Source organism: Amphiprion ocellaris, chromosome 4, assembly GCF_022539595.1.
Source record: "Amphiprion ocellaris isolate individual 3 ecotype Okinawa chromosome 4, ASM2253959v1, whole genome shotgun sequence".
NCBI lineage: Eukaryota > Metazoa > Chordata > Actinopteri > Pomacentridae > Amphiprion > Amphiprion ocellaris.
The window spans coordinates 27199285-27214462 of NC_072769.1; the positions used below are offsets into that span (position 1 = coordinate 27199285).

Below are 15178 nucleotides of genomic sequence, written 5' to 3' on the forward strand. Positions count from 1 at the left end.
TGCCTTTGTTCACATCACCTTTAAATAATTACTTATTTGCTTCTTGCCCTGTCAGAAACACTTTAATTATGTGCTGAAGTCCCAGGATGTGTTTGGCACATTAATCAACAGCTGCTGGAAACCACACTTCCATAGAGATGTGCTCAATTCATTAGCAGCAGCAGGCAGAACGCTAGCTTTATTTTTAGATTAAAAGGCACATGTTGAAGGACTGCAACCCCTCCTAGTTTCTGTTTATATGGGAGGAAAGGACAAAATTAGATGCAAGGTTTCGGAGTCAAATGAAAGTCAGACAGAAAGTGGTTTTATTCCAGCACTGTCCAATCATGTACCTGCTCACTGCGTTTCATTTTCTGCTCCCATGAATCTGCAGGAACGTTGTACAACACTATAATAAACATCTGTATCATCCACAGTCATCATCATCATCATCTGTCCCCATCACCAGCAGATTAATTAACATTCAAAAAAATGTAGAAATTCGCCTTTTCACATCGTCTCTGCTGTGTTAATAAAATATAGCCTTTCCTGCTAAGTTTGACGCACTGTTTTGTCACCTGAATAAGCCCTTCTGCACATCTGCTTCGGTCTTCAGTTTTCACCCTGCATGATCTCCTCCAGCGGTCGAGGGAGAAGGCTCAGGGTTCTGACAGCAGGGGGCGCCCTCTCTCTGCTGAGCTCCAATCACAAGCTTCAGCTGTGTCTGAACTACCTCTACCCTGAGAATACTAAGACAGAGACAGGGACGGTGGAGGGGAGTGACAAAACTAAGCCGACTGAACATTGGAATGGGTGGGATCAGGAAGAAGCGAGGTAGAAACTACTGAAGCTTAGGTCACACTACACGGTTTCAACTTAAAGGTTCAAGGAGCAAATTGATTTTTCAGGCTGTCAGGGTTGAGCTGTTTCAAGGGTGGGAGGCTCCCCCCCACCACCCAGAAAAATCAACAAGATATCAAAGTTTTCTCAGCAACACCCAGTGGCAGTTTACTGTAGGTAAGAAAAACCCAAACTCCACTTTTACCAATCTGCTGTATATTTAGTTTGAGGAATAGATCTTTTATAAAATGGCATTGTGCCTGTACCGTTTACATCAGTGTGCAATTACAAATTAGGCCTTTTTCTTATTAAAAAAATTGTTCATATATCATCATTATGTTTTGTGAGTTTTAAAAATTCATTTCTTTTGTAAACATAAACTGTAATTTCTGCACCACTGAGAGAAAAATTATAGTTCTGGCAAAACTGAATGAGATGTTTGTGGTATGGAAACAAACAGACGATTAACTGGTTAGTTGACAGAAAATGTATCAGCAGCAACAAAAACAGAAATATTTCAAATTAAAGCCTCTTGAATCGGAATCTTTGATGCTTTTCTACATATCTAATATTAAGGTGAAGTTAATATCTGTTTGAAGATGTCACCTTGGTCCCTTTGATGTTTTATAGACCACAAGATTAATTAGTTGATATGAAAATAATCAGCACATTAATTGCTAATTAAATAGCCTGCTGTGTGGTTCCTTTGTCTGCGTATCTTTGTGCACCTTCGGCGTAGCTTTGACTTGCATTCTGACCTAGGCTTGAGGTGCAAGGAAAAGGATGCAAGCAAGGGGAAGGTTAGTGTTTGAGTAAATATAGCTGGGAAGTGGCTACTATGCCTGAACTAAAGCTAGGACTATGACAGAAGAAAAGGAAACTTCTTCTTGTGTGCATCATGTGTGCAAAACAGCACAAAAGGGTCAAAGTCTGTGAGCACATACACACTCATACATACAGTCTGAGTTCTGCTCACACACGGTGAAAATCTTGCGAGTGGACGAGGCGAGGGGCGGTTCAGGAAACTGTCCCCTGTCCTGCTTTGGATCACGGCTCCCGTCCGTCTTCAGCAGCACATCTGGCAGCTCAGCGTTAGAGAAAATCCCGAACCTGTCGCTTGGTGAGTTTAGTCGTCCACAGAACTTCCCTCTGGCTGATTAGGAGAGAGGGACGTGGCGTCAAACGACAGAGTCCGCCTCCTCAGCTCCACGCTGCTGTCCACTTGCTGGGTTGACGTTGTAACTGGCTCCTCCCCCGGCGGCGGGCTCATCCGCTGCTTCCTGTTCCTGTCAGAAACCGGAGACACTGATTGGCTGAGGCGGCTCCGGTGCTCGCCGGGACTCGGGGAAAGATGTCTGCTTGTGTGTGAGCAGCTTGGAGGAGGTTGTGCATGCGAGTGAACAGAACTGTTAATGCGACTGACTTCCTCGTCTGCGTCGTCCAGCTGGGCAGCAGGTTCGGAGATGAAGAGCGGAGCAAACAGCGTGGATTCACCGCTGGGCACTTTCAGGCTCTGAGGGCTGACGGGCCTCTTCTGGGCATCCGGTTCTGGCTGTGAGACACAGACTGCCGCCTCTGGTAGATGCTCCTGTGCAGTGGTTTCGCTGTGGCTCCGGCTGTGGCTCCTGCTCGAGATCACCCTCTGGGGGTGACTATATTTCAGAGTGTGCACGCTGGACGAGCGCTGGCGTGGTGGAGTGGAAGAGGCGGCGGGCACCGCGAGGCAAGGCTCTGGCAGGTCGTCAGCTGAACCACTCTGGTCCAGAGAGTCGCAGCGTACGGCCTCCTACAAACACAAACACAAACACAAACACAGATAGTCTTAATTATGTGTCGGGTTGTGCTGGAAAAATATATCTGTAAAATATACACAATGTGATAACATTTCTGTAAATACCAGCATTTTAGGCACCTTATTCAGCCAGCACAATGTGCATGACAATTGCATGCTGTTTTTTTTCTTTAATCTATCTGTGTGTAACATATGTGAGCCCTTGGATACCTTGAATTTACCCTATCTATCTATCTATCTATCTATCTATCTATCTATCTATCTATCTATCTATCTATCTATCTATCTATCTATCTATCTATCTATCTATCTATCTATCTATCTATCTATCTATCCATCCATCTATCTATCTATCTATTGCTCCTGATCAAGAACTTAGCACAGGAATTTAGCTTTCCATTAAAATGGTCCTAAAAGTCACAAAATGTTTCATATTGTTGACAATATCCACTATTTAATATATCCGCTAACGGCAAATAAAGCTAAACATTAAGGACAATGTGTTATTTGTTAAACACCAAAAACTGCAGTTCCCTAAACATCCACTTTAGGCCCCAAAAGTGAGTCAATCCTTACAGATCATTATAGTGAAATGTGCTACTTTACAGCAGAAAAAAACATGATTCCAGCCTGGTACAAGAGATGGTTTTGATCTCTGTAGCTAGTTTCATCATTTATGAAAACTTTACTGAAGTTTTTATTTTTCATATAACTCAACCATTTAAATCTATCTGTCTATCTATCTATCTATCTATCTATCTAGAAGTAAGCAACAACTTATCCCCTGATAACAACTGTTCAGAAGTAAAATCACAAATTATGAATTAAGAAGAAATTTTCCAATTTAAATGGCTATTTGCTCATAGCACCATGAGGAGCAGAAGTTCATCAATATGTGGGGTAAACTTATGGAACAGTCAAATTGAGTACAACTACAAAACATTTTTTTTTAAAAAGATTGCTTTAGAAATATAATAGTAATAAGTAAATGTGTTCTGCAGCTTCTAAAGAGGCATAAAAATATCATGTCTGATGTAAGCAGGAAACAGTAAGATATGAGATGTACAGATATGTAAGTTAAACTTCATCATAGTCATTTTAAGAAATTATTTTAGGTTTTCGATTTGGTTTGGTTGTTTTGTATCATTTGTATTGCGTGTTTACTTTCTCTTTTGCCTTCATGATACTGTGGCATGTCTGAAATAAATCAAATCCTGAACAATAATATTTGGTCATTATAAATTTTTAAAAAGCAATCATATCTTGTGCAGAACTGCAATTTGGCAAGAGAAAATTATCAAGTCCTCTATTTCTTGATTAATTTTTATCACAGCTTCTGTCCATACAGGAGTGACAGCACTGTACAACACAGGAGACGAAAACCACAGTCCGTGTTCGAACTAAAACACGTTTTCAAGTCCAACCTAAATTAATACGAGGCTTCAGCAGTCTGAGAGGCCAGGAAATATTTCTCCAGGGAAAAACACCGGCAGAGTTTAATTTAGAAAAAAAATCACATTAATTTTTAAAGATCTTTTAAGAGATTTTAAAGTCTCACAGTAGCTCTAACTATATTTTTGAATAGAGCAGCTATGGAACATGCGCATTTCGTGTTTTCATAGTTGCATTAGAAATTTAAAACTTCACCACCAGGATGCAGAGCAAATAAGAACTCCTTCAGTGCACATATTGACATATTAAGATGGACTCGAACAATGCAAACACCTCCATCCTTCAGTATCGAACAACGAAAAGGGCAAAAAGCCATCGCATTGTCTTCCCATCACAGCTTGAGATTCTGCAAACCGAGCTGTTGCGTTGTGTTGCATTGTATGATTCATTTCCATACACTATGAAAATCGATAAGACGACACTTGAAACTCGCCCATGTGTAATCCATCACAGCGAACATACACCAACCAGACATAACATCATGACCGCCTGCCTAATATTGTGTTGGTCCCCCTTGTCATCAAAATGCTCTAAACAATCGGCCCTGAACCAGAGGACCTCTCAGGGTGTCCTATGGAGTCTGAACCAGGATGTTGGCAGTGGATCCTTTGGCTGCTTTGGGTTGTGCAGTGAGGCTCTGGGAATCAAACTTGTTCCACTGCATCCTGTTGATGCTTGATCAGAACGGGGTCTAGGAAGTTTGGAAGTCAAATCAACATCTTGGGAGAATGTCATGTTCCTCAAGATGTTCCTGATTGTTTGGTGTTTTTGCGATGTGGTGGGGTTCATTTTCCTGCAGGGGCAGACCAGTGACATTTGGGATTTTGATTTGCATGAAGAAGTGTGCTTCTTCTAGGACAGTGTTTACTTGGGTGTCTAAGTTTCACTAACATGGACGCCAAAAACCAAGGTTTCCCAGCAGAACACCACATAGAACCAATATGATCAGTCTTATTCACCACACCTGTCAGTGGTCAATATGTTGTGGCTGATCGGTGTACAGTCCGCTCGAATTATTTTTTCTAGCTTTAGGCAAGTTAAAATTCCATTATTATATCATTAAGGCTGTTTAATTGTATATTAATTTGAAAACTTTGCTGTAATTTTGACAGGATGGAAGAGCAGAGTTGACGATAACGCACCTGTCTGCGTAACTGTCGGCTTGTGGTGCGGAAAGATGCCGGACGTTTCATGACTGAAGAATCAGGAACGTAGGACGGACTCAGCTTGTTTCTGTCTAAACTGTCTTCAGGACTGAGCCAGTGCGACGGACGTTTGCTGTGTGTGGGACTCAGTCTGAACGACGGATGTCTGTCTATGCTGTGGCTGGACATGAGCTTCGGTTTGTCCGCGTTGTGATCTGGATTCAGCCTGTAACCGTCCATGCTGCGAGTGGAGCTCAGTCTGTGTCTGTGGATCCGATGGGCCGGGCTGAACTTATATCCGTCTATGCTGTGAGCCGAGTTCAGCCTGTGTCTGTTGGTTCTGTGCGCTGGACTAAACCTGTATCCGTCTATGCTGTTGGCCGGACTGAGCCTGTGCAGGGAGTGTCTGTCGATGCTCTGGGAGGTGCTGAGGCAGATCACCGGCCTCGAGCTGCGTCCAGAGCCCAGGGAAGCGTGGCTGATGGTGGGCAGAGCTCCGGGAACCTGCAGCAGAGAGCCGCCTCCGCTGGAGCCCAGAGACGACATGGAGCCTGCAGGGAATAAGGTGGTGAGGATCAAACGGAGGAAAAAAGGAGAAGATTAAGGCACAGCATTTCTGAAGAGGGGAGTGTTACTGAAAACACAGAATGAATGTCTAGACACAGAGTGTCAAAAAGATGCAAATGAAGCCGTGAGTAAGCTGACTTAATGTAAAATACTGCTTCAGACACTTTTGCACCATGAAGAATTTAGTTCCGTGAAAATGAATACTTACCGTGGAAATATTTAAAGACACTGAACATTATAATATAAAATAATGTAATATAAAGTCAGTCAGAAACTTCGGTACAAAAGAGTTTGGTTTGGTGGAACCCTATTGTTAGACTTAGATGACTTTATTAACCCTGGGAGGGAAATTGCGTTGTTACACATGGATATTAAATAAACTGATAAACAATAAGATAACACAGAATATTAGAGTGAAAAGTGAAGGTAAAATAAAACAAAGTGAAATATGATAAAAACAATAGAAAATATAATATAGAAAAAAAAATCAATAGAATATACAGGAGTGACCAAATGTGCAAACTGTTCATGCACTGTCACAGCTTTTATGTATTTTTTACATATACATTTTCTACATTTACAAGGTAGGGGGATAACTTAACCTTCTTCCTTAACAGTATGTCAGTTCTGGTGGTCAGGATTACTGCACAGATGTGGAAATGTAAATTGTAAATTTACAATAATTTCTAGATCTTGACAAGTTTTTTTGATGACACAGAAAAAAACTATATTGTTCAGTTCCAGATATCTGTTACTAAATGTTTTGTGCCTTTTTAGATACTCTGTGATCTGTAAATTGTAATGTGTAAATGATAATCTGAGGAATAATCCCGTTGAAATTGCAGGTTTCAGGTTGTTCATAATGTTTTGTAAATGTGAACATTTTCAGAATGTACTTTTCTATGGTAAAACAAAGGGAAACATTTGGAGCTGTTGTTATTCATTGGTTACTATGCTCTGATTTTACTGGTCTGGCCCACTTGAGATCAAATTGGGCTGAATGTGGACCCTGAACTACAATGAGTCTAGACTGTAAGTAAAACCACTTCTGAAAAACCCACTCTGGATCCAAGTGCTTTATCCAACTATTGGCCCATATCCAACCTCACTTTTATTGGTGAAATTCTTGAAAAAGCTGTTGCAAGATAATTATGTGATTATCTGCATAAAATGGCTTGAAGAGCTTCAGTCAGGATTTAGAAGCATCATAGTACAGAAACAGCAATGGTGAAAGTCTCCAATGATCTTCTTATAGCCTCAGTGGACTAATTTCTATACTTGTTCTACTGGATGTCAGTGCTGAAGTTGATATGGTGGATCACAGCATCTTATTGGAGCTGGAGCATGTTAATAATGTGTCTTAAATAATTCTTAAAGGAACTGCAGTAAACTGGTTTAAATTATATTTATTAGACAGATTCCAGTTTGTTTGTGCTAATGATAATTCCTCCATCACACCAGAGTTAATTATGGAGTTCCACATTGTTCTGTGTTTGGACCAATATTTTCTACTTGCTCCTCTTAGGCAATAATATTAAGAAACACTGCAGAAATATCTATTGCTATGCAGATGGCACCTAGTTGTACTTGTCTATGAAACCAAATGAAACCAATCAATTACTCCAACATGTTTGAAGGACATAAAGGGTCTGGATGACCTGTAACTTTCTTCATTTAAATTCTGACAAAACAGAGGTTATTGTATTTGACCCTAAAAACCTCAGAACTACACTGTCTAACCAGATATTTACTCTAGATGCCATCGCCTTGGCCTCCAATTCTACTCTAAAGAAGCTTGGAGTTATTTTTGATCAGGATATGTCCCTTCAACACGCATATAAAGCAAATCTGTAGAACAGCCTATGTTGTGAATTAGCGCTTAATAATAATAAATTCAATTGAAATAAAACCCTACAGATATTAGTTAAATGAGGCCAACTTTCTATGCACCACATTACAAACTTCAACTCTTTACAATAGATGACATCAGTGTTTTCTAAAGTTCTGCTTTCACAGTAGGCACAGTTCAAAGAGGGAGTCTTAACAAATCAATCATTATTTCCCAACTAATCCACAGCTTCACTCTTAATTAACCTCCATCTGATTAACAGACACCAATTTTTCTATAAGTTAAATGGGTCTTATTGCCTTGTATCCGTCTAAAAGGACGGGTCTGTATTCAATGTTTTTGGTTCCTCTAAAGTGCCAAGAACTCGCCATGTATTGAGCCACAGTGTTGCTATGGGCGAGAGAACCCAATGTGTGTTATTCAGCCACAGAATACCTGATGAATAGATGTGACAGTCTTTTATTTGAGTAACCTTGGCCAAAGTCTACAATGCCCTACCGTGTACAGCAGATATAGCCTTGTTTTTATATCATATTTAAGTATTATACAGTGTATTTACATATAAGTATAAATCTGTGACCTTTTAAAATGTCTTTAGATGAAATGAATGTGCTTAGAGCTGAACACCATAAAGAGAGAAAACCTCCTGTCCTGTTTCATGGGATTTATTGGAAATAAAAAAAATACAAATGTAAAAACATTAAGTTCAATAAGACATGAACCTGTACCATTTGTTCATACTTATGTTTTTTTATGTCTTAAAATAGAATATGTGTTGCTGTAAGTGATGATTTACATAGAGGTTCTGAATAAGCCTTATTTTGGGCTTTCTCTCTTTTGCATATCATTTGCTATTGCTATTTTTTGTTGTTTATCTTGCAATAAGCTGTTTTAGATATTTCCAAAGAAGGACATGAGCCTCCATAACTGGGCTCCAAACAGTTTCAGGGGAGACTCACTGAATGGAAGTGAAAAAATGTTACCTCAATTATTACATTCATTATCAAAAGGAGATCATTAAATAGCATAAATATCGTATTAAAGAGATAGTTCAGAGGTGCAGCAGCTACTGATTTCCCACTTTCCCAGAGTCAGAATCTGATAAATGCTACAGGGCAGACCTTTTTAAAAGTATTTTATGTTGTCTAAAGTTTATGTGAATCAGCACTATTAGGCTACCTCGACTCAGTTGGGATCAAATAATCATGATCCCACAGGCTGTGAGGAATTGAGCAAAACTAAGCCAATAAACTAAGGGGGATGGTGGGGTTTTTTTTGTAAGCTTTGTCTGAGGGGAGTTGCAGATTTGAAAAACCCCTGAGCTATTCCAATGTGGTGTTACAACCTTTAAAGATGGGACAAGAGCAGCACAAATGGAAGAAAGTGCCAGAAATGTGCTCTGCAAGCAGAAACTAGTTAAAAAACATACCTCCCTCTTTAAGACCGGTAATAACAGTGCCTCTCGCACCACATCTCGACTGCCCACTAAGCTATTTATGGAAGCAATAATCTTTACGGCAGTCAGTTAGTGGTTATAGCAGAGTAAAAGCTGTTCTCTAATTGAACTGGCTATAAACAACCACATTACCTGAGTAGCTGTAGCCGGAGTAGGCCTCGTGGCCAATGGGAACGTAAGGGGAGCATCTGAGTGGCTGAACGTAGCTGTCGCTGGGGAGAGACAGCATACGTCCCATGCTCTGTAGGTTGCCGTGGCAACGCTCCTCATCCTCAACTTGCACCTGCCGCATGAGATCATCACCGGTGTTATTTTTTTACCATCAGATCCACTCCACACATGCAGGAAAATGAGCATGCTTCGTCTGTTTACCTGGGCAGGTGTGTCCAGCTCCAGGTCTCCACCCACAGATGAAGCGCTGAGGCGTCTACAGGCCTCCTCCCTCTCCCTCCTCTCCTCCCTCTCCCTCATCTCCTCCCTCTCCTTCCTCTCCTCCATCTCCTCCAGCTGCGCCTCCTTGTTGCTCTCCTCCAGGTGCTTCATCAGGACCGCCACAACCACGTTGACCAGCACGAACTGTGCCGTCAGGACGAAGGTGACGAAGTAAACGGGCGAGATGAAGGGCAGATAGGTGAGGCAGTGGCGGTCCTGAGGGCGACACTCTCGCAGTGTGTCCTGGATGGGACATAGGTTATGGAGCAATGAGGAAAAGTGATAATAGATAAAAGGATGAGCTATTAATGCTGCATTTCCTGTCTTCTCCGACAGGGGGAGATGTTGATCTGAGCGTGAAAAGACCTTGAGCCTGTCACTAAAGAATAATACATTCTCCTAACCCTCTCATGTCAGCAGCTCTTAGTCTGTCATAAAAACAGTGATCTGCTCTCTGCCTAATGCAGCTCCTGTCTCATAACCAGCACTCTGAGACACACATATGTGCACAGACACAAACATTCACTCTGTCATCTATCCATCTTCTTAAAAACTCCCAGACAGCAGAGGAGAGAAAGGGGAAATAACCTTCATAATCCCATTCCAGTTGTCCCCGGTGGACACCCTGAAGAGCGTTAGGAAAGCCATGCCAAAGTTGTCAAAGGTAGCGTGGCGACTAAGACCCTCACATGGGTTCTCGTCTGAACACTCTGCAAAGAGGATCAAAAGAGTATTAGAGGTGGTAAGTGTGGGAGAGGTATTCAAAGGGAGGGGCGAGAAAAGAGAGAGAACTGTGTGTAGATTAGAGCACTGATTGGAACACTGACTCTAAATTGGCATAATTAATGTATGTAAGTCAACAGAATTTATTGTGGTTTACGTAATCCACACATATCTCAGCGGTGTGTCGGCTGAGGCACACGCAGACATCAGCACCGATTTACATGCATGCACACACTCACGTGCTCGCTTGCTCGCCCATGCATGCACGTGCACGCACACACACACACTAACCCAGTTTTCCAAAGAGCTCAACTCCCAGAGCTGCATAGATGAAGAACAGCAACATGAAGAGCAGACCCAGATTCCCCACCTAGACAGACACATTACACGCACACACAGATATATACAGCGTATGATACACAGAAAAATAGACATGTACAGTATACATCGAGAGAGAGAGAGACACGCAAACATGCAAACAGATAGAAAGAGCCCATCGACAGAGACCGCTAAGCCTTACTGCACTGATGTTCACTACTTCTTACAAACTAACAGGAGCCATCGTGTCACCTGGAGCAGAACGATACCTCAGATTTTAGTTTGACAAACACAAATGCACTTTCAGACTCTGGATCCGGCCCCGATGAATCACAAACGCACTTGTTTTATTCTACTTACAAGGCCATTCACAAAGAACTGGCTCACCTTCCCTCGTGGTGGGAGGTGTGGAGATATGTTTAATTAGACGAACGATGCAGCTATTGATGAAGCAGTACAGGACGCCACTGCAAAGACCTGAGGTTTGATCCCTGACAGTGATGTGTCACTTCAAAGACGACTTGGTAGGTGGGCGGGCAGTGAAGGATAATGGTATTTTTCGGCAGCACAGATTCCCACTGTTTTGCTGGAATACCTGTGCAGAGAAATATGGGATCTTGGAAGGGTAGTGTGACGCTAGCTAGCTGAAGGTCAAAAGTAAAATCACTCGTCAAGCAATTAGAAATGTCTGCCTGTTGGCTGCGTCCCCCTTTTCCCCTCATTTCTTGTAGGGTCCACCATACTAGAGCTGCACCACATCCTCTTCAAAAGCTTTCCCTGAGCCACCATCCTTGTCTGCCATTCTCATTAGCCAATCACTATTCATGCATTTCATATTTAAATAAGACAGACCACTGCCATGCTCTGTGAAGCTCTGTGAGTGTTTTAACTTAAGGTCCTTCTCATGTCCTTGATTAAACCCTGAAAAATTTGTCTCCGTGTATCAGAATTACATATTTATATGTTTTCCTCCATTAAAACAACCTCTTCTTGCCTTAGAATCTCTTTGATGTAAGACGACATTATTGCCAGACCTTTCCATCCACTCACCAGCTCACCTAAGACTGTGCTCAAACGCTGTAATATTGGACTAATTCGGCCAAACGTGTTCAAATCGACTCTGAAAAAGACATAAAGTCCCAAACTGCAAGTTGACAGATTTATTACATATGAAATTTTGGAAATCTGTGCTTTTGAAACTGTTGTCAGTCGTTTTGAGGTAGAAATGTTCAGCCATGGTGCTGACTGATTATTTTGGTCATGATTTGTCTTACAGAGTGTAAAAAAACACCATTTTGGCATGTTAACAAGGTAAACTTGATTTTCACTCGATGGTGTCATAAATGCTAAAGTAAGCCTGCTAACATGCTCACAAATGCAATATTGTTGTGCTAATGCTGTTTGCACACATTTTACAGCTGAGTTGGCGGGAATTTCACACTAAGTTTGCAGATACTTAGTGATAAACCAACATATTAAACATGTTAAATGTTTGACCTGATGATGGCATTAGATTCAATTATTTTTAATTCATACAGAAGTCAACATGAATATGTTTACCAAATTTCATGGAAATCCATGTAACAGTTGTGCAAACATTTCAGTCAGAACATGAAGACTTACTGTGGCGCTTCTCTTGAATTCTTTAGGATTCAACTTCTAAGCATCCTGAATGTTTGTGCAAAAATGTATGAGAATCCATGAAAGTAGCTTTTGATATATTTAGGTGTAATCCAAAGTGATGACTTATCCTCAAAGCCATTCTCTGTCAACTTGACCATCTCCGAATCTGTTGCAACGTTGTAGGAATGATCTTTGGCATCTCAAACTGACATCTGCCCATTTTTAAACTGAAATTCCAACATTTTCATAGTTTTTCACCTAATAGAAATCTTCAATAAATCTCTTGTGAATTTGAACGAGATGCCACTTTCAGACGTCCATATTTCTTGAAGTATACTTCCTAGAGTCTTCACATTTTCAGATGTTCAGAAGTTCCTGGTGAATGGAAAGAATGCAGCAAATTCTAGCAAACAAGCCTCAGAAGGCAACATGGAAGGATACTGAAACTTTGCACACAAGTAGATGATACTTCTATCTCTTACTATCCCAAATTTCATCAACCTACCCATGATTCAATCTTTCAATTTGGAAATTAATTACTTTTTTACTTGTGTCAACTTTGATTGGCCATAACTCCCACTTCTACTAACATATGAAAGCTTTCTAAGCATTGGTAAAGTCATTCAGACAGTATTCTCACAATAACATTGATCAAATAGATTCTTAGCATTAGAGATAACTTTTTTGGTAATTTTTTTTTTTAAAAATCCACAAATCCTGAATCTGAGCAGTCTGAAGCACAAAACAGAGGCTTGTTTGTCAGAATTTGCTGCATTCTTTCCATTCACCAGAAACTTCTGAACATCTGAAAATGTGAAGACTCTAGGACTTCAAGAGATATGGACGTCTGAAAGTACCATCTCATTCAATTTCCATCTCGTGCATGATTTATGAAAAACTGGATGTTCGCCATTGGGTGAAAAATTATGAAAATGGTGGCATAAATGGGCAGATGTCAGTTTCAGATGCCAAAGACCATTCCTGAAAAAACAACTCTGTCCATTCAAAATTTAAATCAGACCTCATGAAAAGTTTTTTCAGCAAATCATCCAGAAACGCATCAACCTGCTCTGGCCAATCACATATGTACTGTCTTTACCTGGTAGAATATTTGGTTGAGTGCAGCTTGTGGCGGTGTGATAAAATACTCAGAGTTTACAATCCTGCCTCAAAGGAGAATAAATCGCTGCATGGTGTCTTTGTGTATGATAAGCTTTCAGACTGAACATTCAGGGTCATATTTTATCTTCTCACAGATACCCAGCAGCAGAACAATCACACCAAAGCAGTTACGAAGCTACGTGACATAAATATATCATTTAACTGGTGATTTATGAGCCACTCTGATCAATTTAAGGATCAGCAATTAGCCTTCAGCTAAGTACCGGGATGTCTTCATGCTTGTTTAGCAATAATTTGGAGTTGCTGGTTTAATACCAACCAGTTGGGGGAATTAGCGTTGATCATATGGAAGGCAGTCGGTGCCAGGAGCCGTAAATGACGAAATAAAACAAGCCATCTACATTTCATCAGATCAGGACGCCAGACTGGCAGCTAAAAAGACATAATTTATTTTACAGTGTTGTGGCGGCCTCTTACCTGAGGCAGAGCTTGCATCACCGTGTCCAGCAGAGCTCTCATCCCTGTAGCCATCTTCAGCAGCTTCAGCACTGAAACATTGCAACGTGTCAGCTCCCGTCAGACGCATTTATTCATGTTTTTGTGTTTGCGTCACCACGTGTTGGTACCTCGTGTGATCCTCAGAACCCTCATGATGCGTATGATGGTGGGGTTGATGGGTAGGGAGGCGCTCAGGTCGATCTCCTCCAGAGTGATTCCCATGATGGACAACAACACGATGGCGAGGTCCAGCTGGTTCCACCTTGACACACGCATACACAAACAAACAGTTTCAGTTTCTGCATCGTGTTTGCCACAGTCTTTGTGTTCATGTGAACGCATGATTACCTCTCTTTGAAAAAGCGGCGCAGGCCAAAAGCGACGAGTTTGAGGATGGCCTCAATGACAAAAACCACCGTGAAGACGTAATTGCAGTACTTCAGAATCTCCTCCAAGTACTGCAGGACACACAGACACACACTTCAAAAAACCACTGTGGCTGCACTGTACCACCGCACACCGCTTCATTACTATGGTTCTAGGACAGGTGGAGGAAGGAAGGAGTTGCCATGGTTACCTGAGGCTGGTTGTAGTGCTCCATGCTCATGGTGAGGAGGTTTGTGAAGATGATGATGGTGATGAAGAGATCCAGGTAGTGGCTGGTGCACACGGTGTGGATGGATCGACGCAGCGGGGAGTAGTCGGCGTAATACGGCTTCTCCAGGGCCCCTGTGTCGCACAGCACACACACACACATACACATACACACACACACACACACACACACACACACACACACGGTCATTAAAACGCTTCTGAAAGAAAAATATGATAAGGGCTATGAAGTCACTGATGAAGTACGTGCCAAGTAGCACTCTGCTGTGTGTATGTGTGTGTGTGTGTGTACAGACTAAAAGTGCCACCTCAGGAATTCAATCCTATCTATCACGCACGCACGCACGCACGCACGCACGCACGCACGCACGCACGCACGCACGCACGCACGCACGCACACACACACACACACACACACACACACACTATGGCACCTCAAGGTGTCTTTGGGCAGAAACCCTCGCTGCCTGCTGCCCGACAGTTAACTGACTTGGAGAAAAGCACTACTAAAGATTACACTGCAGAGACCGAAGGACGGAGTGAGACAGAAATGAGGTGGATGAAGAGGAAAAAAAACATTGCAGTGTGCAGTAGTGTTCAGCGTGAATCTGTGCATTATATGGGTAGAAATTACGCATGCGCTCATACAGTATATATGTGAAAAAAAGAGGCTTTGCATGTGCGAGTGTAATATTACATCTGCACCATATGTACTTGTCCTGTGTGTATAAATGTTTGCACATTTTGGATCAGGCCGAACTGTGCAA

At 41.7% G+C, this 15178-nt stretch overlaps 1 protein-coding gene across 2 annotated transcripts in view; it reads right to left on the reverse strand.

Moving 5' to 3' along the window:
- Positions 1 to 282: 282 nt before the first annotated feature.
- LOC111580856 (voltage-dependent T-type calcium channel subunit alpha-1H-like) overlaps positions 283 to 15178 on the reverse strand; it is a 61808-nt gene continuing 46912 nt past the window's right edge. The window contains exons 26-35 of one of the 2 annotated variants that reach the window (XM_035956572.2): positions 14374 to 14525; positions 14145 to 14254; positions 13925 to 14058; positions 13776 to 13846; positions 10527 to 10605; positions 10101 to 10222; positions 9453 to 9755; positions 9213 to 9363; positions 5206 to 5759; positions 283 to 2605 (exon numbers count right to left, since the gene is read on the reverse strand). In XM_035956572.2, the coding sequence (XP_035812465.2) occupies positions 1946 to 2605; positions 5206 to 5759; positions 9213 to 9363; positions 9453 to 9755; positions 10101 to 10222; positions 10527 to 10605; positions 13776 to 13846; positions 13925 to 14058; positions 14145 to 14254; positions 14374 to 14525 (2336 nt within the window). In that variant the 3' untranslated portion in view covers positions 283 to 1945. The remainder of the gene's footprint in view (positions 2606 to 5205; positions 5760 to 9212; positions 9364 to 9452; positions 9756 to 10100; positions 10223 to 10526; positions 10606 to 13775; positions 13847 to 13924; positions 14059 to 14144; positions 14255 to 14373; positions 14526 to 15178) is intronic. The other variant, XM_055009921.1, reaches the window with a different exon arrangement.